Raw genomic sequence first — 26,921 nt, 5'->3', positions numbered from 1 at the left:
ACAGGGCTGGTGGGGAGCGGCTGAGGGAGCTGGGGGTGTTCAGCCTGGAGAAGAGGAGGCTGAGGGGAGACCTGATTGCTCTGCAGCTCCTGGCAGGAGGGGGCAGGGAGGGGGGTCGGGCTCTTCTCCCAAGGAACAAGCGATAGGACGAGAGGAAATGGGCTCAAGCTGCGCCAGGGGAGGTTTAGATTGGATATTGGGAGAAATTTCTCCATGGAAAGAGTGGTCAAGCACTGGAACAGGCTGCCCAGAGAGGTGGGGGAGTCCCCATCGCTGGAGGGGTTCAAAAAACGGGCAGAGGTGGCACTTTGGGACATGGTTTAGTGGGCATGGGGGTGTTGGGTTGATGGTTGGACTGATGATCTTAGAGATCCTTTCCAACCTTAATGATTCTATTCTAGTTTTACTTTAATTAAAAAATAATCCAGCCACCAAGCTAGGAAACATGAAATTATGACTCTCCCCTAAATTGGTTTAGTGGTGGCTGTGGTAGTGTAGGTTAATGGTTGGACTGGGTGATCTTAAAGGTCTTTTTCAGCCTCAACGATTCTACAGTTCTATGATTCCTATCAGGAGACAGGACAGTGAGCTCTTCTTTTTATTGAACAAGAAGGGAGGGGGCCAGATGACGAGAGGATGGGGGCCCCCCCTGCCCCCAGGGCGGTGGGGGCCACACAGGCACCGGGGGTCCCCGCTGCTGTATTTCGCAGCCGGCGAGGAAGACCTTGGCCTCGTACCAGCCGTGAGCAGGACACTGCCAGGGTGCCCCCAGTCCTGGTGCAGGACATGGACACCCTTCGGGCACCCTGCCCTCATCCCCAGGCAGACACCCCGCAGCAAGGGGGAGGCGCGGGGCGCTGGGGGAGCAGTGAGCTTGGGCTGGGGGGCCCAGGGTGGCCCCAGTGACAGGACAGGGGGGCTGGAGCCCCCCCGGAGTGAGATGGGCAAGGGGCCCAGGGCAGGGCCCCCCACCGCTGGGGCTCACTTCTTCAGGAGCTGGGCTCGGGCCCGGTTCAGCTTCTCGGCCACGGCGGCGTCGGTGCTGGCGGTGCACTTGGACAGGACAAAGTTCATCTCCGTCTCGTTCTTGTGCTCGATGGCAGCATCAGCCGCCTGGTCCAGGTCCCTGCAGCAGAGCGGGGGAGCTGGGGAGGGGGTGTGGGGACGGGAGGGGGGCAGCAGCCCCAGCCACCATTCCCCCACCTCCTGGAGGCACCAGCCCCGGCGAGGGCAGGCAGCCCACGCAGCCCCCTCCACCTGCGGAGGACGAGGCTCAGGCTGCCCCCCCAGCACCACCCATGGGCTCCTGGGGGTCTCATCCATCCCCGGGTTCCCCCCGAGCCCCCTAAGCCCCAACCATACTACACAGACAAGGAGCCAGCTGCTCCCGCGGGCTCCGACCCTGCCCCACGCCCCCCCAGCCGCCCCCGGGCTGGGGCCGAGCCGACGCACCCCACCAGGACGAAGGCCTTGACGCGTTGCTCGGGGGTCACGCGGGGTGCATACTTCTTGGCCTCGTAGCGGTTGTGGTGCTTCACCGAAATCTCCACGAAGGGCTGGAGAGGAGAGGAGCGGGGTGCGAGGGTGGGTGGCTGGCTGCTGGGCCCTCCTGGCCCCCAGCATCAGCCCTTGCCCCATGCCAGCCTGCTCAGGCTGCCCCACGCAGTGCCCTCCTGCTGCCCCACAGCGTGGCCCAGCCCCACAGCCACCCCTGGGGCAGGACTGGCCCCCCCTCCAGCGGGGAAATCTCTTACCAGGTACCCAATGGGCGACTTCTTGCTCTTGGAGAACTTCTCCATCTCCTCCCAGTCCCCGCGGTTGGCCAGGGCGCTGATCTTCAGCCACCAGTACCTGGGGACGCAGGTCAAGCCGTCTCCTCTCTAGCTGCCAGTGCCCTGCAGCCCCCCGATCCCACTCCTGCCTGGGGTGAGCCCCCGGGGCTGCCCGGAGCAGCCCCCCACCCTGGGACCGACCTCTTGTCAGGGATCTTGAACTCCCGGTAGAGCTGCTCGGCTCGCTTGTGGTGGCCATCCAGGATGAGGTTGGAGACGGTGTCGTGCAGCGAGAGGTCGAGGTAGGGCTTGTCAAAGTCCTCCTGGAGGTGCCGCTGGAGCCGCAGGAGCTTGATCTGATCCTCTGTGGCCTGGGGAGCAAAGTGCCAGCCTAAAGGGTCCCTGGCCCAACTCTGCCCATGGGGCCCAGAGGGTCTCTGCCCCAGCAAGGGATGGCAGCAGCCCACCCAGCCTTGGCTGCGGAGCAGGGCAGGGGGACCTGTGGTGCCATGTCAAGCGGAGGTGGCCCAGCTGAAGCCCTGTGCCTGCTGGCGATGCCCAGCTCTGCTCCTGCCTAGCCCCGGGAGAGCAGGGTCCCCCCCCAGCACCTCCCTCGGCCCCGAATGCACTCACCTTGGCAGCAAACTCGTTCTTGGCTTTGTAGTACTCATCCAGGGCGTTCTGCAGAGCTCCTACTCGCCCTTCGATGCGCTGAGAAGAGAGAGCACGGCCGCTTCACTCCCTGTCAGCATGGCTGCCATGCTGCAGGGATGGGGCAGCGCCTTCAGAGCCCCCCAGGTGGGGCAGGAGGGGTGCCTGGTGCCAAGACGCAGCCAAGGCAAAATTCCAGCTCTGTGATGCTACGATCCGCAGAGACAGGCAGAGAGCTGGCCCCTGCCTAGCCCTGGGTGGGATCCTGACCTCCCCAGCAATGCAGGACGGGCTGGGTGTCTGCCAGCACAGAGCCCCGAGGGGACGACGGCCCTGAGGGTACGAGGTGGGGAGCTCCCTTCCCGCACCCGGAGCCCACCCTGAGCACGGGGAGGGTGGAAACCCCCCGGCTGCGAACACCCAGCTGGTGCCGTTGGGCTGCACGGGGCAGCGGCAGCCTCCAGGCATGAAATTCCCCCCTGCCCTTTCCCCAGCACTCCCTCTCTCCCCGGCCACGCAGCTCCCTGGGCGAGGAGCCAGCCCGGAGCCCACCAGCCCTTCCTCCCCGCTCCTCCTGCCGCCGCCGGGCACAGACCTTCTCCGAGTAGCTGGAGTGGACGTGGAAGTTGCCGAGCTCCTGGTGATTGTCGTCTTGGTTATACAGGTCCTTCAGTGTCTCCCGCTCCTGGTGCTTGCAGAACTGGGGAGCGATGCGGGGGGTTAGGGCATACAGGGACGGACACCACGGTGGCTCCCGGGTGTGGGGTGGCAGCCCCTACCTGGCGGTACAGGCTCAGGGCTACCGGCTGGTTCTGCAGCGTCATGAAGAAGGTGCCACGATTCAGCTCGTTCTTCAGGTGCAGTACGACGGTGTAGACTGGGGCAGACGGCGCAGTTCAGGAGCGGGCCCCGGTGAGCAGCACCGGGAGGGGCGTGAGGGGACGTCCAGGCGCAGGGCAGAGCCCCGTGCTGAGGGCGAGCGCTGCCCCGTGGGGCTCAAACCGCTCCCACCACCCTCATCCCACAAGGCACAAAGCCAGGAACGGGCTCCCCCAGACCCCAAATCCCTCCCCTCCACAGCAGAGCCCCTCCTCTGCCCAGCCCTGACCCTTACCCAGGTCGGTGTCCCCACTCTCGATGGCTTTGCTGAGGGCCAGCTTGCTCCGCTTCATCTTCAGCAGCAGCGGGACCTGCTCCCCGGAGCGCGGCTCGTACTCCAGCAGCTGCAGGTGGCAGAGGGGTCGTCAGCGCGTGGGCACCACGTGTGACACCCCCCGCCATCCCACCGCCCGGCCAGACACACCACAGCCCCAGCCAAGAGACCTTGATGGCCAGCTCCGTCCTGCCGCAGTCGTAAGCCCGGGCGGCGATCTCCGAGTAGGAGATGCCCGGCGTGTCGCCCAGCTTCTGGTTGATGGCGTGGGCCACCTCCTCATCGGATTTGTCTTTCTGCTGCACCTGGAAGGGCACGAGCGGAGAGGTCTCCACATGGCCCTGGACGGGCAGAGCCCTCCGAGCTGCCCCCTTACCTTGTAGCAGGCCCAGTGGGCCAGGATGCGGCTGACGCCCTGGATCTCCGAGAGGCGCAGGTACTCGCAGATCCTGATGGCCAGGGGGTAAAGCCGCCGCAAGACCAGCCTGGTGTGGCACACAGGGGGGTCAGCGGCACGGCCCGGCACGGCCCCACACGGGTCCGAGGAGTCGAGCAGCTCGGCCAGCGTTACGGGTGGCCATGAGCTCATTCGGCGCCCGGCCGGGGCGACAGACTGTGGCGATGGGGACTGCAGCGTGGCCGGACGCTGCCTCAGCCCAGGCTGCTCGGGCTGTCATGCCCAGCTTTTGGGGACCCTTACCTGTCCAGCAGGACCTCGATGGTGAGCCGTTTGTATCTGTGGGGACAGTCAAGGGACCACAAAACCCCACGGAGAAGAGGCAACGCGTGCTGGGCGCCCATCCCCCTCCTGGCAGCACCCCCAGGCCAGCTCTGCGGAGTGTGATGAGCGTAGGGGTCTCAGCTACACACCCCTGCCACGGGGCCCAGGGCACAGCTGGTGCCCAAACCCTGCGAGGCTGGCAGCTAAGCGGCTCTGCAGCTCCCTCCTCCCCGTCTCGCTCCACCTACGAGGCAGCCGCCCCAGCAGGGCCTGGAGCCCCAAACAGCGCTGGTCCTGCCTGGGCCAGATCCCACACACGCCCCAGGGTCATCACTCATGCACCGTCCCAGCGAGGATACTGGGTGAAGGTGAGGGGGATGCCGATCTGGTAGTCCCGGATGGCGTTGAGCACCCGCAGGTCCTGGCACATGCGCACGAAGCTCTCCGGGGGGAACTTGTCGATGAAGCACTTCCCGAAGGAGGCTGCCTGCGGGAAGAGGCGTGCGGTGCAGGGGCTGTGCTGGCCACGGCACAACCACCAGCTGGGAGGGACGCATTTGGTGGCCGCATCCAAAGCCTCCCTGCGCCTCACTCACCCTCAGCAGTGACTTCTGGGTGTCCGGCTCATGCTCGTAGCCGGCTGCCTCGATGCACTGGCTCACTGCCTCCGGGAGCAGCTTCTGGTCCTTGATCTCCCGCAGGTACTCGTCTGCCTTCTGGCTCTCCTTCTGCAGGGGAGCGCAGCCCGTGAGGAGGGCGGTGGGGTGCTCACCGGCCAGGGTGAGCCCTGGGAGCCCCAGCACCCCTGGGACCAGGGGCCAAGGGAGCCCTCGCCCCCAGCAGGGACCTCTGGGATCTCCCCCCTTCCCATCACTGCAGGGTAACACCGGCAGCAGTTTGCATCGGAGCCACCCCAGCCTCCTCACGGGCAGGCAGGACCCGGCGCGGGGCAGCAGGCCGTACCTCGTACTCCTTCTGCGCCTCCAGCAGAAGTGCCCCTGGGGCCATGGAGGCGATCTTGAAGATCTCCTGGCTGGCCTCTGCAGATGGGGGGAAAAAAAAGAAAACCAAAAACCCATATGAGAGGCTGCCCGCTGGGGCATTGCCTGCACCCACTGCAAGCTGCTCCCCCACTGTCCCTGCCTGCAGCTCTGGCACCCCAGGAGAGCCCGTGCCGGCACCGTCCTTCGGCAGGGTGGGAGCACGGCCACTGCCGGCCCGAGCAGCTGGGCAGAGCCGTGTCGATGGACAGCTCGGGGACGCTTTTCCAGCCCTCGTGACTGCAGCCCCCAGTAAACACCAACCCAAGGGTCCAACAGACGGAGGCAGGGGCGGCTGCCAGGACACGTGCATCCCGAGGAGCCATTCCCACGGAGTCACAGCAGCTGCCGGGCAGCTCCACTCTGGAAGCATGAGGGCGGCAGCGGTGCGGGAGGTGAGGAAGAGGCGTGCCGAGCTGTGCCAGGCATCAGCTCAAAGCACAGGGGCTCTGGCAGCAGGAGGAGGGGCACAGCAGAGCTGGCAAAGCAGGGACCAGAACTGGCACGGTGCAGGGGAAGGAGGGAGCCCAGGGCCAGGCAAGGGGCTGGGTTCAGAGCCCTGCGCTAGATGGCCGGTGGGGCTCAGGGCACGGCTCTACTCCGCTGCGGGGCTCTCGCCACCTCCTGAGCCTCCAGAAAGGGCTGGGCAGGCCGGACCCGCACACACAGAGCTGGGCACGGTCACGGGCCGCATCCTGGGCACAGAGCAGTGCAGGAGAGACCTGCCCGCCCAGGGGCAGGGGGTCCCACTCAGCCTGGCCACCCGCCGCCATCTCACCTGGAATCTCGTGCAGGAACTCGTGGGAGGTGCGAGACAAGATCCGGACCCCATCCAGCTCCGGCACCAGGTAGGAGTCCTCATCCAGGACAAACCTGCGCTCCCTGCTAAGGGCTTGCGGGAAGAAAGCGGCTCTGGGTGCAGCCCGGCCCTGCTGAGGACCAGCCCCAGCGACGCCAAGGAGCGGAGCCCCTGTCCCCCCTGGCTCGCGACCCCCCTTTCTGCGGAGAGGCAGCAGGGCACGGGATCAGCACTTGGGAGGGACAGGAATCCCCCCCACCCACGTCAGCCCTCGTCCTTGGGGATTGGGACTGGACCTTGGCAGGGACATCGCTCCCAGCCGTGGGGGCTTTGGTGGCTCCCAGCACCAGCGCTGCTCTGGGAGCCGAGGGGGAGCGGGATCCCCTCAGCAGGAAGGCTTGGGGAAGGGGGGCAGACAGGAGGGGTTCCGCTGCTCTACAGGAGCAGGTTGGCCGGGGCTGGGCAGGGGAGATGGTGACAAAACTGCAGAGGAGAGAATAGAATCATAGAATCACAGAATCGTTTAGGTTGGAAAAGCCCTTTAAGATCATCCAGTCCAACCATTAACCTACACTACCAAGTCCACTCTAAACCAATTAAGGGTAGACTAGACTAAACCATGTCCCCAAGTGCCACTTCTACCCGTTTTTTTGAGAGGAACAAGTTCAGCCTGCTCTGACTGTCCTGGGGGGCCACCGACACCACTGGTGTTCCCTCCCCTTGCCCATGACAGAGTTGGCGGTGGCCCAAGGAGGGCCCGTGGAGGCCCGCAGTTTGGGCTGCCCTTCGGAAATGACACCTCTTCCCCAAAGGATACTGGATGCACTCCGTGGAGTTCCCCACCACCATCAGCTGCCGGTCCCAGGCCACCACCACGGCACGCTGCCGGCTCCGGGGACGCATGCACCTGCCAGGGAGCCCCAGCCCCGGCTTAATCCCGGCCCAGCTGCAGCCCCCCACGCCTGGAGCGGGGATTCCAGAGGGTCCCGCTCGTCCCAGGGAGGCAGTGGGGTGGCCGCAGAGCTAAGCAGACCCCGGCAAAGGCTCGGGGTACCGGAGGGGTGCGGGTGGGCACAGCCAGGGGCAAAGGAGGCTGGCAAGGAGACCACTCACCAAACCATCTGCTTGGGCGGAGATCGGATGCTGCTGTTGAACTCGCAGAGCTTCTCCTGCGGCAGGAGAGAGCTGGGTCAGGGGGACGGCAGCGCAGGGACGGGCGGCATCGCCTGTGCTGCCGGGGCCACGCGCTGAGGGGAGCTGCTGGGGGATGAGCAGCACAGACCAGGCTGCACTGGGCACCGGGAGCGTGGGTGCCGCACTGTGAGCGAGTTCTGCAGGAGCACCCGGCCCCATTTCTAGTTCTGGCGGCAGCCAGGGCCACGACTGACGCAGCCAGAGGGCAAAGACGCTGCGTTAGCACTTAAACCAAGTGTGAGAAACGTTCCTCCATTGCTGCGGCACACAGCTTGCCTGCATGTAGAGTGAGAAGCTGCTTGTGCTCGACTGAGACCCGGTAAGCGAACGAAGACGAAAGGAGGACTGGTCTCGGAATGCATGGAAGGCAACCAGCACCTCACCAGCATGAGCCCCACGACGTGGGGGAATTTGCAGGGCAGAATCAAGATGTGCAAGCAAGGCCCCTACGCCGACGTGACCACACCAGCAGTGGTGATAAGGCTGAGACTATGCAAGAAACAGTACTAGAACCACCACGTTTGGGTATGGATGTAACAGAACTGTGACCAAGGTGGGAAAAGTCATTAGCGGTGGGCTGTTTATCAAGGCGGGATTTGGACAGAGAAAGGGAGGTGCAAGACCAGCAAAAAAGGCAGGTTTAGAAATAGAAAAAGTCAGGAATGAGGTATAAAATCAGACAAAGAGCAAAAGAGGGTGGATCTCTGGCGGACAGGAGCGCAGACGCCTGCGGGCAGCAGCAAGGCTGACCCGAGTCCATGGGGACCCCGAGGGAACCTGCACGGACATCCCGCCCTGCTGAATCTGTCTGCTGGACAGGGAGAGGAGGGGTGGGCCGACACCCTAACACCCCGCGACGGGGAGGGAAGGTTGACGCTCACCTTCAGCGTGGCCAGCCCCATCCAGATGTAGCCAGTGTCGGTGAAGAGCGCGAGGCAGCGGTAGTTGAAGGACACGGCCATCTGCAGATAGGCGCCGGCGGAGGGGCTCATGCCAGGGGGGGTCTGGGACAGGGAAAAGGAGAGGGTCACACCTGCAGGGCACACTCTGGGGACACGGGATGTGCTGCATGCTGGCACCGATGCTGCGTAAAGGGCTGAGGACTGGTCAGAGTGGGGTGTCCCTTCCCACCCTGCGCCTGCTCAACCCTCACCCCTTTGCCTCTGGCCAGGATGAGGGCAGACGTCCCTGCCGTACATGCCTGCCCATGGGACAGTACGGGGGAAAGACCTGCCAGCGAGCGCTGGAGGCTGGAGAGCAGCCCGTGGGACAGTGTGGGGACACGGGAAGGACCTGCCAGTGAGTGCGGGGGGTTGCAGACCACCCTGCTCCCCGTGGACACCTGCTGCGGCTCACTCACCACCACGGAGCAGGAGGTGTTATCCAGGAGGTAGAGGTCCTGTCCGACTGCCAGCAGGATGATGGTGACTCTGTCCTGGGACAGCACGGCCCAGCAGGACGGTGGCTTCTGCAAACCTGCCGGGCACAAGCATCAGGCCCCCGTGCCCAGCTGGAGCCAGGGGCAGCAGGGAGGGGACGCACCGGGAACCTCGGGCATCCTGCGCAGCTTCAGGTCGTCGATGTTGGTGGTCAGGGAGAAGCGGTGTGCCCCGGTGAGGATGGCCACGCCGGTGCCGTACTCTGTGTGGAAGACCTTTGCCTCCAGCACGTGGTTCTGCAGCACCTCCTGTGCCACGGAGACACAGCTGGGCCCGAGCCGAGCAGCCAGGGCTTGGCACCACGCTGCTGCTGCTCAGGGAACGAAACCACCCTGGGGAGACGTGAGCCCAGCCCTGTGCTGCACTGCTAGCAGGTGTCCCAGCTCAGACAGCGCTGGGACACTCAGACACTCTCTCCTGCAGCGAAAAGGGGATCATTCTGGCCCCAGGGACTGCAGGCTTGGTTGCCAGCTCATTCCCGAAGGCTGGCAGCCCTGCAGGAAGGCTGGGAGAGCCCCAGGCTCCCCACCATGCCCCACAAGGCTGGGGGAGTGCTCAGGGAGGCCTCGCAGAGCTTCACTTCTCCGTCACACAAACCCAACCCTGGGCATCTCTTGAGCTCCCCGTCCCGCCCCACTCACGTTGCCCATGCTGAAGTGGCGCTTGAACTCGCAGAAGAGGTTGTAGATGAGAACGGTGCCGTCCTCCTGGATGCACAGCAGGTCCTCGCTGGCCGTCCAGCCCAGCTGCACCAGCTGGCCGCTCTTCCACTGCGGGCAGGACACACGTGAGCACACCACAGGGCCGCTCGCCTCCCGGCTGGCCCAGCCCCAGAGACACCCTTCCAGGAGATGTACGTGAAGCCAACGGCCGTGGCTGGGCATCCGCAGCTCTGATGCCCCCGGCTGCCCTGGCTCTGCAGGGCCCTGCGGTCGCAGCAGCTTTCCCTGTCCCTCCACGTCCTCGCTGCCCTGTGTCCACCCCAGCCCCGGACAGCAGGGAAGGGAGGATGCTCCTGCGGTGCCAACACTGCTGCTCCCGTCCCTACCCCATCCCCTTCTGCCAGGGATGGGCAGCCTCCCTCTCCCTACAGCTCTCCCTGCTACCCCCTCGCACACACCGCCGCTCCTGAGCAGCTTCTCCAAAGCTTTCAGGGGGCTGCGGGAGCTGCACGGAGCCATCGCCCTGGAGAGCTCAGGGTGCTGAGGACACACGGCAGCATCCTGCTTCCCCACGGAGAAACCAAAGGAGCTGCCCAAGGGCACGCAAGCGAGGGGCACAGGCAGAGGTGACTGCCAGCCTCACAGCCCAGATATTCGCCTGCAACACCCAGCTGGTAACCCAGCCATACAGCCTTCAGCATCACCGGCGAGCCCTTCCACAGTCCCCCTACCCGTGGGCTTATCGCTACGAGGGGCAGAGAGCTACAGCCTCCGCCGTCCTCCGAGGGGCAGCTCGGACTGTCCCAGGTCCCCTGGCATGTCACAGGCCTCCAAGAAGCACCTGGGCTGCAGCTTAACGGAGGGGGCAGCGGCCCCCGGGGCAGCTCACCGGGATGCTGGCCAGGAGGAGCCCCGAGGCCGAGTAGATCTCCAGCAGCGGGCGGGCGCTGGGGGATTTCTCCTTCCGGGCGTTGTTCTTCAGCAGAGCTGCGGGAGGGATGAGACAGTCCGTCTGAGCTGCGGCCCCTCCGCCCTCAGCACCGGGGGTCCAGCGCGGCCCCGTCCTGTGGCTCCTGCCCCAGCGCAGGGTCCCGGGGGGCCGGGGCCCGGCCCTACCTATGGGCCCCCCGTACGGGGCGGCTGCCACCAGGCAGTCCCGCAGGTCCTCCTTCAGGCTCCACTCCATGGTGTACAGCTCGAACTTCCTGAAGGCGACAGACAGACGGATGGACAGGCGGCAGACCGAGGGACGGTGCCCAACCCCCCCCGCCAGCTCTGGGACCCCCCCAGCCAGCCCCAAAACCCAAGGCCGCCCCGGGACCCGCCGACCAGCCCCGGGACCCCCCGCGGGCCCACGGCCAGCCCGGAGAAGCCCCGAGCAGCCCCAAGGCCCGCGGCCCCAGCACCCGCCCGGCCCCGGGACCCCCCGGCCGGCCCCGGGGGGGGGGAAGGGGCTGCCTCCGGCCGGTACCGGTACCGGGCCCGGGCCCGGGCCGCCCCTCACCGGTAGAAGGCCTCCTCGCCCAGCGGGTTCCAGTTGGCCGTGTAACAGTCCATGGTGCCGGGCCGGGCCGGGCCGAACCGGGCGCTGCCGGCGGCACAGCCTCTGCCTGCGCTTCTGCCTGCGCTTCCGCCCGCCCCGCCCCGCCGCGACGCCGGCTCGGCCGCCGCCATCTTGAGTGAGGGCACAGGGAAAGGGGGGGCGGGCGAGCACCGCCGCCATCTTCAGTGAGGGCACGGCCTGTCGGCGCCGCCGCCATCTTCAGTGAGGGCACGGCCGCCCGTCCCCCCGCTTACGGGCCCCGGGGTCATAGAATCATAGAATCACAGAATCGTTTAAGTTGGAAAAAAACTTTAAGATCATCCAGTCCAACCATTAACCTACACTACCAAGCCCACACTAAACCAATCAAGGGTAGACCAGACTGAACCATGTCCCCAAGTGCCACCTCTGCCCGTTTTTGAACGCTTCCAGGGATGGGGACTCCACCACCTCTCTGGGCAGCCTGGTCCAATGCTTGACCACCCTTTCCGTAAAGAAATTTTTCTTAATATCCAACCTAAACCTCCCCTGGCGCAGCTTGATCCCATTTCCTCTCGTCCTATCGCTAACTACATGGGAGAAGAGCCCAACACCCACCTCCCTACAACCTCCCTGGTCCGGGGGGGGTCCCCTGTCCCCCAGGGTGTCCCCTGCCACCATCCCAGTGATGTCCCACAGAGCATGATGTCGAGGTCAGCTGGGAGAGAATGAAATAAGGGAATGGTGTGGCCAGCAGGAGCAGGGAGGTGATTGTGCCCCTGTACTCGGCACCCTTGAGGCTGCACCTGGAATGCTGTGTCCAGTTTTGGGCCCCTCAGCACAAGGAGGACATTGGGGTGCTGGAGCGTGTCCAGAGAAGGGCAGCGGAGCTGGGGCAGGGTCTGGAGCACAGGGCTGGTGGGGAGCGGCTGAGGGAGCTGGGGGTGTTCAGCCTGGAGAAGAGGAGGCTGAGGGGAGACCTGATCGCTCTGCAGCTCCTGGCAGGAGGGGGCAGGGAGGGGGGTCGGGCTCTTCTCCCAAGGAACAAGCGATAGGACAAGAGGAAATGGGCTCAAGCTGCGCCAGGGGAGGGTTAGGTTGGAAATTAGGAAAAATTTCTTCATGGAAAGGGTGGTCAAGCATTGGAGCAGGCTGCCCAGAGAGGTGGGGGAGTCCCCATCCCTGGAAGCGTTCAAAAAACGGGCAGAGGTGGCACTTGGGGACATGGTTCAGTCTGGTCTACCCTTGATTGGCTTAGTGTGGACTTGGTAGTGTAGGTTAATGGTTGGACTGGATGGTCTTAAAGTTTTTTTCCAACCTAAACGATTCTGTGATTCTATGATTCTATGAAATATTCCCGCTTCCACGTGAAGACCCTCACTGGGCCTGCGCAGGGAAATTATGGACCATTGTGTCTTTAAATCAAGGCGAAGAGACTAAGAAGCAATGATGGTACAATAAGCAAAGATAAAGGAGTGGTATATAGCAACATAAGTATAAATATGTTAAAATATTACTGTAAGGGTGTGCTAGCTTTGTGGAATTACCAGCTAGCACCCCTCTCTGCGCAGAAATGAAATAAAATCGCTATCTTGACCCAGTGTGTGAATTGGATTATTGCACAGCGGGTAACGAACTCCCTTTGTGAGACGAGAGTTTTGGTGACCCAGACGGGACCCTCATTGCCTTGCTTGGTTCAACTCGCCGCTGCGGCCAAGGAGCAGGGAGCTGTGCGGATTCCAGCGCACACCGACTATTTGATCGGGGACCCCGACGGTTCCGGCTCTACGGCTGGGCGGTGAGCGACACAACGGTGCAACGCTGCAGAGATATTGATGTAAAAAGAGCAGGGGTGATCGGCGAGTAGGAAATCTGTTTCTGTTTTTGGAATTGCTCTGCAAGTCGCTCCTGTGAGAGAATCGCAGCAGGGGCTTAAGCTCTACACGTGGAAGCAGAAGAAAGGAAAAGGGTAAAATATTCTTGTCCTAAGGCTGAGTGTGTGAGTTTCTGGTTAAAGAATTATCTGTAACAATTTTCTGTAACTTAAATATGGGTCCGGTATCCTCTACAGATACACCCCCTTGCTCTCCTTTAGGATGCATCCTGAAAAATTGGAATAATTCAGAGGGGATCCCCTAACTAAAGGAAAAATGCAAAAGTATTGTAAACAGTGGTGGCCAATGTATAAATTAGAGGACTTTCCCTGTCGTGATGTATACACACAGATATCATTCCTTTTGTCTATGGACCATCCCTCTAAAATATCCATTGAGTTCATTTAGTCCGTGACTTTGGGTTCCATCCATCACCACAGTCTTTCAGGGCAGGAGAGGTGGTGTGCGGTGTTGGATTGTTGCATGCTGAAGCCAGTTCTCATTCCAACAAGATAGCTAACCGTTAGCTATCAAGGGACCCAGAGAAATTTTAGAAGGGACCCCAGAGTGCTGGAAAGGATTTGACTCCATCGGAACTGAATTGATGAGGGCTCCTGCTTTGGGTTTGCCGGATTTAACCAAACCTTTTACCTTATACATGCACGAAAGGCAACATGCGGCACTAGGAGTCCTGACCCAGACTCTAGGAGACTGGAAGCCACCAGTGGCTGACTTCTCCAAACAGCTAGAGGAAGCGAGCAAAGGATGGCCGGCGTGCCTGAGGGCTGTGCCAGCGGTGGTGGTGGTGATTCAGGAAGCTTGGACATGAACCTTGGGGCAACCTATCACAGTTTTGGTACCACCTGCTGTGATCGCTGCACTTGAACAAAAGGGGCATCATTGGATTTCCCCTCGTAGGTCAGCTCAATAGCAGGTGGTACTGGTTGAACAAGATGACGTCACTTTAAAGATGTCTTTGACCTTGAATCCTGCCACCTGAATGCCAGTAGATGAAAAAGGGGAACTGGAGCATGACTGCCTGCAGGTTATGGAACAGGTATACTCCGGTCAACCTGATTTAAAGGATGTGCTTATAATCAATCCAGAAATTGAACTTTTTACAGATGGAGGTAGTTTTGTGGTGAACGGAGAACGGAAGGCTGGATATGCTGTAGGAACCCTGCAGGAAGAGATTGAAGCACGAGCCCTGCCACCCAATACCTCCACTCAGAAAGCAGAAATTATAGCTCTAACTTGAGCTTTAGAGCTATCTAAAGATAAAAGAGTAAATATTTATACAGACTCCAAATATACGTTTGGAGCAGCCAACGTGCATGGGGCTATTTGGAAAGAGCATGGGTTGCTATCTTCTCAAGGAACCCCTATTAAGTATGGACCGGAAATTTTAAAATTGTTGCAAGTCATTCTGGGACCAAGAGAAGTTGCATCGTATATTGCAAAGCTCATCAGAAAGGACAAACAGAAATAATTAAAGGAAATGGAAAGGCAGATGAAACAGCCAAAGAGTTGTGGAAAGGGGATTGCTAATTGGACATCAAGAAAAGTTCAGTGGGAACCTCCAAAATATTCTGAGGAGGATCAGCTTGCCAAATATTTAGAGTGTACCAAGCCAAGGGAAGGATGGTGTTTAACCAAAGATGGGCAAGTATTGATTACTACCCCAATGGTAAGAGAAATAGTGAAGAAGACCCATAGTGAATCCTGTATGGGAGCGGATGCTCTGGTCGCAAGTATCAAAAGACACGCTGTAGGACCAAAGATGCAAACTTTTGCAAACTTTATTGTGAAACAGTGCCCAATATGTTGTAAGAATAACCCAAAAATACAGAAAAGACCTCCTCCTGGAGAGGTCAGGAAGAGTCAGACCCCTGGGGAATACTGGCAAATTGATTTTTCTGAACTGCCAAAATGCAATCGATATCTGTTGGTGTTATTAGACACCTTTTCAGGATGGCCTGAAGCTTTTCTGTGTCGTACCAATAAGGCTAGAGAAGTAGTAAGGATATTGTTAAAGGAGATAATTCCTAGATTTGGGGTACCTGAAGGAATGTTGTCCGATAATGGGCCACATTTTATAGCTCAAATAGTTCAGGAAGTTGCAAAGTCTTTGCAAATGCCACGGGACCTACATGCTCGTTGGAGACCACAATCAAGTGGCAACATCCAACGAATGAATCAGACTCGGAAAAGACAGATTTCAAAACTTTGTCAGGAAACTCAAATGAAATGGATAGATGTGTTACCGATGGCATTGAGAATTCGAGTCACTCCTAGAGTTAGAGAAGGAGTTAGTCCTGTTGAGATTCTGTATGGGAAACCATATCCCGTAAATAGTTTAACTGGGAAAGGTGATCAAATGCATATTACAGGAAACCAATTATTATCCCATTATCTGTTGTCTTTGGGACAGGCTTTGCCTTCCCCTCGCAGATACTGAAATGGAAGGGCGCCAACGCCCTTAGATACTCCAGTTCATTCCTTTATGCCAGGAGACAAAGCCTATATCCCAACGTGGAAGGGTGAACCTTTAAAGGAAGGATGGAAGGGACCTTATCTGGTATTGCTAATTACCCACATGGCTATCAAAGCAAGAGGCGTTGACTCCTGGATTCATCATACCCAGGTAAAAAAGCGCGACGGAACAATGGAGCTCTGAGAAGACAGGAGAAACTAAGATAGGAAGTTTCGAGAACACATAATCTGTTTCTGTGTCCCAAAGGGATTTTGATCTTGATTGTAAAATAGATATATATTTATGTAGAGCCTTCGATCTTCTGCCAAGTGGAAAGTAGAATGCGTGTGGTGAAAGTTTTAATAATGTACTTCTACATTAACTGCAATAACACAAATCTTATTCCGAAGTTGGTCCAAGACTTTGGTAAACTACAAAACTTGACCTCAGTGACTGCATGTTTACCTGCTCCTAAGTCCGCAGAGAATCCCATTCCATGGGGGGTACTAACGACAAACCTAACTAAAATATGGGAAGACATGTGGAGAAGGGAACGTAGTGGGTCCACCACATGGTACAATAAGGAAGGAAATTACACCCTTAAATGGACTCCGAAAGGTGGTACGGTGGATAACTGTAATATCAGTAAACCTGAAACTCCATGGGCCAAAGGAGTGATATCTAGACCATCAGGAGATGGGTGCACTGATACTCCGTGGGGTTGTCAGATACTCCAGCTTTGGGACGTCCCGCAAGCTGGAGAATGGGAATACACCCAACCGACAGACCGGTGTATTACCTGGGAAGGAAATGAAGGTATTCCTGACGATCCTTTGCAAGTGCGGTTAACTTATCCCAAGCTCGATAAGTCCAGAACTACCTCTGGAAAAAAAAAGTCGAACTGGAATTGTGAGGAGTGATGGGGAGCGGGTAACTCATCTCCCCCTTTCAGGAAAGAATAAATACTGGACCTTAGGACTTCTGACTTTATGTCCCTTACGGAGAAAATCTCCATTAAGCAGAAGATTTTGGGGGAGAATCAAAAGATCAGTGGAGGACAATTGGCAACACCCAAGTACTGGAACCACGGTAGCGTGGATGCTTGAATCTATATTTACTCCTGATATGCTTCGTTTCGAAATAGATCAGCCAGTCATAATTTAACCTTGCAGATGGAAACATTAGCGAATGCAACTCAGACTGGGCTGTCAGATTTAAACCTCCGCCTCCACCTCTAAAATGATATTGCAGAGTTGTTTGACTCTGGATTTATTATTATTGCATGAACACGGAGCGTGTGGATAGCTGAATCTTTAAACAATAGCTGTTGTGTCCACATTCCAAATGTAACTGCAGATTTGGACCAGCTGATATAGGAGTAGCAAAAGCAAGTAGGGAACTAAGAGCAGGGTTAGAAGGAGGCTGGTTAAACAAAATCCTGCGTGGCCTGGGATACTCATTAACCAGATGGTTAGAGAGCTTATTTCAAAGTAGCGTTGTTGTAATAATAATGCTGATCATTACTTGTATTGCTGTTGGCTGTTTAAAGAGAACGCTGTTACGATCAACTAAAGGATGCTACGTTATGTTAGCACGGGTACGTGGTGGGACTCAGGAGCTCTTAGAAAGCCTCATAGTCTCAAAGCGGGGAACCGATGTCTCACGGAACGTGATGTCGAGGTCAGCTGGGAGAGAATGAAATATATATACCCAAGGACAAAATGTTAGCTAAAGCAGAAACTTACCACTCACAAAGAAATACTGGGGCAGCAGAGCATGGAATTTGACGTGAACTGAAAGAGTCGGTGAACTTCAAATGAACTACGCTCATTTGCATGGGAAAAACGCACCTCTGCCAAAATATTCCCGCCTCCACGTGAAGACCCTCACCCCCTGGGCGGGCGCAGGGAAATTATGGACCATTGTGTCTTTAAATCAAGGCGAAGAGACTAAGAAGCAATGATGGTACAATAAGCAAAGATAAAGGAGTGGTATATAGCAACGTAAGTATAAATATGTTAAAATATTACTGTAAGGGTGTGCTAGCTTTGTGGAATTACCAGCTAGCGCCCCTCTCTGCGCAGAAATGAAATAAAATCGCTATCTCGACCCAGCGTGTGAATTGGATTATTGCACAGCGGGTGACGAACTCCCTTTGGGAGACAACACCAGCAGGACACCCCCCCGCAGCACCCCGGGGGTCCCTGGTCCCCCCTGTCCCCCGTGCAGGGGTCGTGCTGCTCTGGGCACCCGCGATGCCCCTGTCCCCAGGGTGTCCCCAGGGTGTCCCCCCATGGGTTATTCACAGCCCCGCGGCCAGGCTGGAAGGCAGGGGGGGCCGGGACGGGCAGGCGTGCGCAGGCAGGCTGACATGCACGGGCACACGGGTGTGCAAGCACATGCAGACACGCGCGCATATGCAAACTTGCATGCATGGCCACATGCACATATGCCCGATGCAGACTCGCGCGCGTGCGCGCGCACGCCCACAGACACACCCCACACGGCTTCCCCGCAGGTGTCTTTTTATTTCTCGCTGCTAGAAAACTAGGAAAAGCCCCGGCGGGCTGGCCAGGCACGGCCTCCATCCCCCACTGCCAACCCCATGCGGGTGCTGCGGCGGTGCCTAGCGTGCCGGGGCCACGTGTGCTGCGGCGGTGCCTCGCGTGCCGGGGCCACATGTGCTGTGGTGGTGCCTCGCGTGCTGGGGCTGGGGATGCTGCGGTGGTGCCTACTGTGCCAGGGTCCTGGGCGCCGAGGCGGTGCCTTGCATGCCAGGGCTGGGGTCAAAGCGTGCCGTGGCGGTGCCTCGCGTGCTGGGGTTGGGGTGCCACGGCAGCGCCTAGTGTGGCGGGGCTGCGGCGCGGCCGGGCAGGTCGCAGCGGTAGTGGAAGATCTGGAAGCAGAGGAGGCTGCCGAGCAGCGAGGGGCTGGAGGTGCCCACCTTCCTGAAGCCCTGGCCCTCGTAGAGCCGCTGGGCCGCCACCTGCACCATGGAGGTGGAGAGGACCACCGCCCCGTACCCCCGCGCCCGGGCGAAGCGCAGCACCTCCCCGCAGAGCGCTTTGGAGATGCCCCGGCACCGGTAGTCTTTCCTGACCGACATTCGCTTCAGCTCCAGGGCCACCCCTCTCTCGGCCGGATCCTGTGGCGATGCCACGGCCACCATGCCCACCACGGCCCCCCCGGCCTCCGCTACCCAGAAGCAGGAGTCAGGTGCCCGCAGGTAGCTGGTGGAGATGTCGCAGAGGTCGGCGCTCAGCGCCTGGTGCACGTAGGAGGTGCTGAAGGAGCGGACCAGGAGCCAGGTGGCCGCCAGCGCCAGTGCCACGGCCCCCAGCCCCAGCACCCAGTAGCCAGCAGCTGCCCGCACCACCACGAAGAGGACCAGCAGCACCAGCTTCGCCCGTGCCGCATGCAGGACGTGGCGGTAGCCAGCCAGCGTGTGCTCCAAGATGCCGTGGGCGAAGAGGGTCCGCACGGCATCGTAGTCCTGGTCCCGGTACTGCCGGATGCGGTAGGACGCCATGGGCTGCCAGCACCTGTGGCATGGCACAGGGGTGTCAGGGCAGTACCCGCCTCAGCCAGGGACCCCCCGAGTATCCCCAGACCCCGTTGCCGGGACGGCGCAGCCAGCGAACGGGCAGGAATTGCTGCCTGAGCACCGTGCAGCCACGTTAGCTCCCGTCGGCCGGGCACCTGCCTGCGCTCTGCATCACCCCACCGGCATAATTACCCTCTTCTTGCTAAAAATCACCATCGGCAGCCTCGCCTGGGGTGGGCATCCGGGAACCCCAGCCCCTTGTGGGGTTCCTGCCCTGAGCCCCTGCCCCACTCCTCCTCCCGCACCCCTCTTTCCCCTTGGGGATCCCATGAAGCCTTCAGTGCTGTACTGGGAGCAGGGCAAAGGGACATGGGGGGGTGACGGGCACAGAAACCCCGGGGGCTGCTCGGGATGCGCCGTGGGTTTGTGCCCCTGCTTGCGGCGGGGGCTGGAGCCACCCTGGGCAGGGGGACCCCGAGCAGGGATGGGTCCCCTGCAATGGGGAAGGGGTTGGGGGCCCCAAGCTGCTGAAAACCCTGTGCTGTCCTCATTATTGGGGACTAATGGGGAACATGGCCTCAGCACCCCCCCCATCCCGGGGTCCCGGCACCCTGCACCCCCCCTTTGGCACACTCCCAGTCCCCCCTGGCTCGCTGCTACCGGTTCTGCCGCTCCTCAAACCGGGGACCGCGGCTGTGCAGATCCTTTGGTCAAAAGGAGGGGGGGGGGGGGGTGTCCCTCGCCAGACCCTGGGGGTCCGGCAACCCCCCCTGTACGGGGGAGGTGGGGGGGCTTTGCTTCCCGCATCCGCTGCGCCGGCCTGTGCCGGCAGCTCCCACCGCCGCTGTGGGAAGATGCCGGCTCCGCTCAGCCCATCATTCTGCAACCCTCAGGAGGCGGGGTGGGGGGGTCTTGCCCAATTTGGGGGGCGGGGGGGGGGGGGGGGTGCTCCGCTGACAGCACCGGGCTGTCCCCCCAGCTCGGTCCTTACCCAGGCTAATGGTGGCTCCGGGGAGGCGGAAAGCGCAGGCGCCGAAAGGGAAGTGACGCCCCTGCTGATGCCGGAATGCTGCCATAAACTGTGGCCTGAGAAGGTTATGGGGGTCACGCTCAGCTTTGGCTGGGTGAACTGGGGGGGGGAATCCTTCTGCATGGGGACGGGGGTCCTGGGCAGTGGTGGGGGACGGGCAGAGCCACTGCCCAGGACCCCCGTCCCCACTAAATGGAGGAGATGCTTTGGCACTGGACCCCCACGGCAGGGGAAGCCTCACCGGGGGGCCAGAGGGTGCCCAGGCACAATTTAACCCCTTTGCAAGCCCCCTCCCACCCCAAGCTCCCCTTTGGCAGCAGGGTGCAAGCCGAGCCCCACGGCACCCACCCAGCCCAGCCCCAAGCAGGGACTTTGCCCGCGCCCAACCGCAGGCAGCGGCGGTGCCGGGTGCTGCCAGACTCCCTGCCAGGGACTTGTTTTATGGCCGAGCCACCTTTCATCCCTTGAGCGAAGGCTGTCGGGGTCCAAAGTGGGGACACACGGAGCCCTTGGGGACGGCCAGCTCCTGGGAGCTGGTGTCCTCACACCGGGGGACCGGCCGGCAACCGGCTGACCACCGTCCGCTGCCCAGGGATGCCCACTGGCACAGGGGGTCTGGGGGAAACGCGAGAGGCTCATCCCCATGGGCTTTCGGTGCTGTCCCCCCAGCCCCACACTCAACCCTTCCCATGGGGATGCCGCAGGGGTCCTTGTGGTGCCAGGGACCCCCCTCCCAAAATCCTCCTGGGGTGGCCACCCCGGGACGCCGTGCCAGCGTGGGAAGAACGACCCAGCCCGGCGCTGCGGACGGTCCTTTATTTCTCCACCCCGTACGGAGGCAGCGCCCGACCCGCAGGCACCGTGGCACGGGCTGTGGGGGGACGCGGCTGGGGGTCTCCCTCAGGCAGCCACGAGCCCCCCATGGGACACGGAGACATCAGGGCCAGGCAGGGCACAGCCTCCCCCCGGGGAACCCCTCCTGGCAGGCTGACCCCCCTGGCAGAGCTTGGGGAGCGGTGTGGCACCTCCACCTCCCGGCAGGGTGGGGGCGGCTGCCCCGGCCCCTCCTCCGCGCCCCACAGACCCCCCCACCGCGTGTGGCACGAGGGTCCCTACCCCGCCGTGCCGTGCCGGCGCGCAGCACACTCCCTGAGAAGCGACACCCGCACAGCTCCGCCACAAGGCACGAACCGGGGGGGACCCAGCGCCCCGCGGCAGCGCCGTGTCCGGCAAGCAAGGTCAAGAGCAGCAGCCTGCGGCACAGCCAGCGCAGCGGGGCTCCGTGCACGGGCTTCCCCCCACGCCCCTCGGCCCCACGCGGGGCTCACGCCTGGCCACGCCGGCACGTGGGGCGTGATGCCTGCCCTCCCCGGCGCCGCGGCGGAGCTCAGGGTGTGCCAGACAGGTCATAGCGGTAGGTGGTGATGGTGCAGTTGACCAGGCGGCCGTAGACGGTGGGCAGGACATAGCGGCGGTGCCGGCGGAAGCCCAGGCGCTCGTAGAGGGCGCGAGCCTCGTGCTGCAGCATCAGCGTGTTGAGCACCATGGCCCGGCAGCCACGCTGCCGCGCGAAGGCCAGTGCGGTGCGGCCCAGCGCCGTGGCGATGCCCAGGCCCCGGTAGTCCTTCCGCACCGACATCCTCTTCAGCGCCAGCTCCCCGTCGGCGCCGTCGTTGGCCGGCCGCACGCCCACCATGCCCACCACCCTCTCATCTGCCTCCGCCACCCAGAACCGGGCGCCGGCGCTCTCGGCGTAGGCGGCGCCGATGTCCCGCAGGTCGTCGCCGAGGCAGCGGTCGATGTAGGTGCTCCAGGCGCAGCCCAGGAGGTGCCGGGCCAGGGCCAGCAGCAGGGTGAGGGCCAGGACGGGCAGCAGCAGGGAGCGGGCACTGGCCAGCAGCAGGCAGAAGGTGCAGCCCAGCACCAGCAGCACCCAGGGCTGCCGCAGCACGTGCAGGCACAGCGCCGGCGCGTACTCGCTCATGCCGGTGGCGAAGACCTCACGCACCGCCTCGTAGTCCTCGTCGCGGTACGGCCGGATCCGGTACTCCACCATGGTGTGCGCTGGGGTGGGAGCGGGAGGCTCAGTCCCGGCAGTGCCCCCCACTGCGGGGGCAGGCCCAGGGGTCCTGCGGAGCCCGGCCGGTGCAAGCAGGGAATCGGCTGCCCCTGGCCCCACGGACCCCCCAGCCCAGCCCACCCCACCCACGGACTCCCCCTTGCACCCCACGGGCCTGTCCTGCCCCCTCCACCCCCCTCAGGACCCCTCCCCACCAGCCCTGGCAGTGACCCCCCACTCCTCCCTCCACAAGTCCAGCCCCCCCGCACCCTGTGGCCCCCCTCAGTGCCCCACGGGGACCCTCCCAGCACCCCCGGATGCCCCTGGTGCCCCCATGGTCCCGGTGTCCCCAGAGCCACCTGGCCCCCCCCCGAGCCGTACGGCCCTCCCAGTGCCCCCATGGTCCCGGGGCCCCCATGGTCCCAGGGCCCCCAGAGCCCCCCAGCCCCCCCGGCCCCAGCACTCCCGGTGCCCCCACGGTCCCAGCACCCCCGGCCCCCCCCGAGTCCCAGCACCCCCAGGGCCCCCATGGTCCTGATGCCCCCAGACCCCCCCGGTGCCCCCATGGTCCCAGCACCCCCGGTGCCCCCCCAGTCCCAGCACCCCCAGGGCCCCCATGGTCCTGATGCCCCCGGACCCCCCCGGTGCCCCCCCAGTCCCAGCACCCCCGGGGCCCCCATGGTCCTGATGCCCCCGGACCCCCCCGGTGCCCCCACGGTCCCAGCACCCCCGGAGCCCCCCAGCCCCCCCGGCCCCAGCACTCCCGGTGCCCGCCCATGGTCCCAGCACCCCCGCCCCGGCCCCAGCACCCCCATGGTCCCGGGGCCCCCGAAGCCCCCCGGCCCCTCCAGCACCCCCGGCCCCCCCATGGTCCCGGTGCCCCCCAGGCCCCCCCACTCCTCCTGCACCCCCGGCCCCGCCCCCGCTCACGCGCCCTCCGCCCGCACCCGCGCCGCCGCCAGCGCCCGCCTGACGCTGCCAAGCCTCGCAACCCATTGGCCGCCGCGCCTTCCGGGAGCCCGCCCCTCGCGCCGCCACAAGCCAATCGGCGCCCAGAGAAGGGCGGCAGGGGCGGGCCCGGCGGGCGGGACAGGTGGTCACGTGGGGTGGACGCTGGCGTGGGGGGCGGGGCCAGGCCGGGCCTGTCACAGGGTCGTCGGCGAGCGAGTCGCGTGCGTTCGGGAGGACCCGGTGCAGCCACGGGCCTGGCACTGCCCGGTGCCCCGCTGCACCCACGGAGGGGAGAGGAGCAATTTCGTGTGTCCACGCGTCTGCTGAGCCCCTCCAGGGATGGGGACTGCACCACCTCTCTGGGCAGCCTGCTCCAATGCCTGGCCACTCTTCCAGGAATGAAGTTTCTCCCAATACCCAACCTAAACCTCCCCTGGCACAGCTTGAGCCCATTTCCTCTCGTCCTATCGCTGGTTCCTTGGGAGAAGAGCCCGACCCCCCTCCCTGCCCCCTCCTGCCAGGAGCTGCAGAGCGATCAGGTCTCCCCTCAGCCTCCTCTTCTCCAGGCTGAACACCCCCAGCTCCCTCAGCCGCTCCCCACCAGCCCTGTGCTCCAGACCCTGCCCCAGCTCCGCTGCCCTTCTCTGGACACGCTCCAGCACCCCAATGTCCTTCTTGTGCTGAGGGGCCCAAAACGACACAGGATTCCAGGTGCGGCCTCACCAGCGCCGAGTACAGGAGGACAATCACCTCCCTGCTCCTGCTGGCCACACTATTCCTGACACAAGCCAGGATGCTGTTGGCCTTCTTGGCCACCTGGGCACACTGCTGGCTCATGTTCAGCCGCTGTCGACCAACACCCCCAGCTCCTTTTCGGCCAGGCAGCTTTCCAGCCACTCTTCCCCCAGCCTGCAGCGCTGCGTGGGGTTGTTGTGAGCCAAGTGCAGGCCCCAGCACTTGGCCTTGTTGAACCTCATCCAGTTGGCCTCGGCCCATCGGTCCAGCCTGTCCAGGTCCCTCTGCAGGGCCATCCTACCCTCCAGCAGATTGACACTCCCACCCAACTTGGTGTAATGTGCAAACTTCCTGAGGGTGCACTCGATCCCCTCATCCAGATCATCGATAAAGATATTAACCAAGGCTGGCCCCAAAACAGAGCCCTGGGAAACAGCGCTCGTGACTGGTCGCCAGCTGGACTTAACTGGATCTCATCTCACTCTGGGGCTACCAAGTCCAAGGGCAGTTGCAAGGGCCTTTCCAGAGTGCCATGATGGGCTAAGGACGTGGAGATGGGTTGGGGACATGGAGATAGGAGGGGGACATTGAGATGGGTTGGGGCTGGGGACATAGGTGGCAGATGTGGAGATGGTCTGGGATGTGGAGAAAGGGGCGAGAGCCAGCCCAGGAGCAGACAGGCTTGGGCATCTCCATCCCCGGAGATGTGTGCTGGTGCTGGAACTGCGCAGGCATGGGACACACAGCCCTAGCACACATGGACGCCCACCCATGGACACAGTGCTCCAGCACACGCCAACACCCTCCCATGGGACACAACCCCCGGGGACACAGAGCCGGCGCAGGCGGACACGAGGGAGACGCACACCCATCATATAGTCATTCCAGCTTTATTGGAGCCATGGCCGCGGTGGTGCGGTGGTGTGGAGGCGGTGGTGACCGGGGCTGTCGGGGACGCTGGCTCCGCAGGCGCCCAGTGCTGGGGTCAGCTCAGCGGCGGCGGCTGCGTGTCCCACGGCGCCGGCGGCTCCTGTACCGGCGGCTGCTTGTCCCGGGCCGGCGTGGGCTCCCTCCATGCCGGCGACGACGGCGGCTCTGGTGCCAGTGCACGGTGCGGCTGTGGCGCCGGCTCCTGCTGCGGCTCCTGGTGCACTGGGACCGGGCCATGGTGGTGTGGCCTGGTGTGTTTGGGGCCGCCCTGTCGTGCCGGGGGGCCGAGGCTCTGTTCCCCCGTCTCCCTTTTATAGGGGTGCCTGGGCGAGGCCCTTTGTGATGCGGGCACGTGTCAGCGCCGATGTCATCAGTGACATCACAATGTCACCACGGTGCCGCCCGGCAGCGCACGGCGTCCATGGCTCCCCATGGTGGTGGTCACGGGAGCAGGGGAAGGAGCAGGCTGCTTGTCGCGAGTGGTGAGGGCTTGTCTGGCAGGTGGCACCTGCCTGGCTGCTCAGGGCCACCCTTGGGTGCCTCCATGGCCCCAAATCCCTGGGGATAGCACAGGAGCAGCCACTGCTCCCTCAGGGAGGGCACCAGTGCCCAGGAGGCATGGAGATGGGCTGGGACGTGGAGATGGGCTGGGACGTGGAGGTGGGCTGGGACGTGGAGATGGGCTGGGATGTGGAGATGGGCTGGGATGTGGAGATGGGCTGGGACGTGAAGATGGGCTGGGACGTGAAGATGGGCTGGGACGTGGAGGTGGGCTGGGACATGGAGATGGGCTGGGATGTGGAGATGGGCTGGGATGTGAAGATGGGCTGGGACGTGGAGATGGGCTGGGACGTGGAGATGGGCTTGGACATGGACAGAGGCGGGGGACGTGGAGGTGGGCTGGGACATGGAGCCGGGGGTGAGAGGCAGCAGAGGAGCCATCAGGCTGGGGCATCTCCATCCCTGGAGACGTGTGCTGGTGATGCAGAGAGCAGGCCAAAAAGGAGGAGATAGAATCCTAGAATGCTAGAATCATTTAGGTTGGAAAAGACCTTTAAGATCATCCAGTCCAACCATTAACCTACACTGCCAAGTCCACACTAAACCAATCAAGGGTAGACCAGACTAAACCATGTCCCCAAGTGCCACCTCTGCCCGTTTTTTGAACACTTCCAGGGATGGTGACTCCACCACGTCTCTGGGCAGCCTGTTCCAATGCTTGACCACCCTTTCCGTGAAGAAATTTTTCCTAATATCCAACCTAAACCTCCCCTGGCGCAGCTTGAGCCCATTTCCTCTCGTCCTATCGCTAACTACATGGGAGAAGAGACCAACACTCACTACAACCTCCTTTCAGGGAGTTGTAGAGAGCGATCAGGTCTCCCCTCAGCCTCCTCTTCTCCAGGCTGAACACCCCCAGCTCCCTCAGCCGCTCCCCATCAGCCCTGTGCTCCAGACCCTTCCCCAGCTCCGTTGCCCTTCTCTGGACACGCTCCAGCACCCCAATGTCCTTCTTGGAGTGAGGGGCCCAAAACTGGACACAGCATTCCAGGTGCAGCCTCAAGGGTGCCGAGTACAGGAGGACAATCACCTCCCTGCTCCTGCTGGCCACGCTATTCCTGATACAAGCCGGGATGCTGTTGGCCTTCTTGGCCACCTGGGCACACTGCTGGCTCATGTTCAGCCGCTGTCGACCAACACCCCCAGCTCCTTTTCGGCCAGGCAGCTTTCCAGCCACTCTTCCCCCAGCCTGCAGCGCTGCATGGGGTTGTTGTGAGCCAAGTGCAGGCCCCGGCACTTGGCCTTGTTGAACCTCACACAGTTGGCCTCGGCCCATCGATCCAGCCTGTCCAGGTCCCTCTGCAGGGCCATCCTACCCTCCAGCAGACCGGCCACCCAACCAGTTTTTTACCCAGAGAAGACTACGCCCATCCAAGCCATGAGCTGCCAGCTTCCCAAGGACAATATTATGGGAGACGGTGTCAAAGGCTTTGCTAAAGTCCAGGTAAATGACATCCACAGCCTTTCCATCATCTACCAGGGATGTCACCAGGTCATAAAAGGAGATCAGGTTGTTCAAGCAGGCCCTGCCTTTCATGAACCCATGCTGGCTGGGCCTGATCCCCTACCCAAGGGGACGCGATACTGGATCTGATGGGTCGCCAATGCAACTGAGCTCATCGGTGATGTCAAGACTGGAGGCAGCCTAGGCCGCAGTGATCACGCATTGGTGGAGTTCACGCTCCTGAGGGACATGGGAAAAGCGAGGAGTACAGTCAGGACCCTAAATTTTAGGAAATCAAACTTCCAGCTCTTCAAGGAGTTAGTCAGGAGGATCCCCTGGGAGATGGTCCTCAGGGACAGGGGAACGG

The 26,921-nt window shown here is 62.0% G+C and overlaps 3 protein-coding genes across 4 annotated transcripts; all 3 read right to left on the bottom strand.

The window, feature by feature from the left end:
- Positions 1-981: 981 nt before the first annotated feature.
- On the bottom strand, positions 982-10,988 carry VPS16 (VPS16 core subunit of CORVET and HOPS complexes). Of its 2 annotated transcripts, XM_075708849.1 has the most exons (24): positions 10,936-10,988; positions 10,548-10,636; positions 10,321-10,418; positions 9,411-9,539; positions 8,873-9,017; positions 8,691-8,806; positions 8,212-8,334; positions 7,250-7,305; positions 6,954-7,043; positions 6,116-6,210; positions 5,261-5,337; positions 4,894-5,025; positions 4,657-4,784; positions 4,277-4,312; positions 3,953-4,061; positions 3,747-3,881; positions 3,538-3,646; positions 3,203-3,300; positions 3,019-3,123; positions 2,406-2,483; positions 1,974-2,143; positions 1,755-1,851; positions 1,453-1,556; positions 982-1,126 (listed from the first exon to the last, which is right to left on the bottom strand). In XM_075708849.1, exons 1-24 carry the CDS (start codon positions 10,986-10,988, stop codon positions 982-984), a joined length of 2,517 nt encoding a protein of 838 aa, XP_075564964.1. The 2 variants fall into 2 exon arrangements, with proteins under 2 accessions (XP_075564964.1, XP_075564965.1); XM_075708850.1 differs by lacking the exons at positions 4,657-4,784; positions 4,894-5,025; positions 5,261-5,337; positions 6,116-6,210.
- A 7,154-nt stretch (positions 10,989-18,142) lies between these two features.
- On the bottom strand, positions 18,143-18,829 carry LOC142593494 (N-acetyltransferase 8-like). Its single transcript, XM_075709889.1, has one exon. The coding sequence runs from the start codon at positions 18,827-18,829 to the stop codon at positions 18,143-18,145; it is 687 nt and encodes a 228-aa protein (XP_075566004.1).
- A 2,432-nt stretch (positions 18,830-21,261) lies between these two features.
- On the bottom strand, positions 21,262-22,929 carry LOC142593410 (putative N-acetyltransferase camello). Its single transcript, XM_075708867.1, has 3 exons — positions 22,864-22,929; position 22,234; positions 21,262-21,938 (listed from the first exon to the last, which is right to left on the bottom strand). The coding sequence occupies exons 1-3, from the start codon at positions 22,927-22,929 to the stop codon at positions 21,262-21,264; spliced, it is 744 nt and encodes a 247-aa protein (XP_075564982.1).
- Positions 22,930-26,921: the final 3,992 nt, after the last annotated feature.

Source organism: Pelecanus crispus, chromosome 4 (assembly GCF_030463565.1).
Source record: "Pelecanus crispus isolate bPelCri1 chromosome 4, bPelCri1.pri, whole genome shotgun sequence".
NCBI classification, from domain to species: Eukaryota; Metazoa; Chordata; class Aves; order Pelecaniformes; family Pelecanidae; genus Pelecanus; species Pelecanus crispus.
Note: the sequence above shows the minus strand (reverse complement) of the source record. Positions and strands in the feature narration are given on the sequence as shown.

Coding starts and splice junctions, on each gene's coding strand:
- VPS16 (XM_075708849.1), bottom strand. CDS start 10,988: ATGGACTGTTACACGGCCAACTGGAACCCGCTGGGCGAGGAGGCCTTC. Junction 6,211..6,953: donor AACTCCACGGAGTGCATCCA/GTATCCTTTGGG, acceptor CAGGGAGCGCAG/GTTTGTCCTGGATGAGGACT. Junction 5,338..6,115: donor GTTCCTGCACGAGATTCCAG/GTGAGATGGCGG, acceptor CCCCATCTGCAG/AGGCCAGCCAGGAGATCTTC.
- LOC142593494 (XM_075709889.1), bottom strand. CDS start 18,829: ATGGCGTCCTACCGCATCCGGCAGTACCGGGACCAGGACTACGATGCC.
- LOC142593410 (XM_075708867.1), bottom strand. CDS start 22,929: ATGGGTTGCGAGGCTTGGCAGCGTCAGGCGGGCGCTGGCGGCGGCGCG.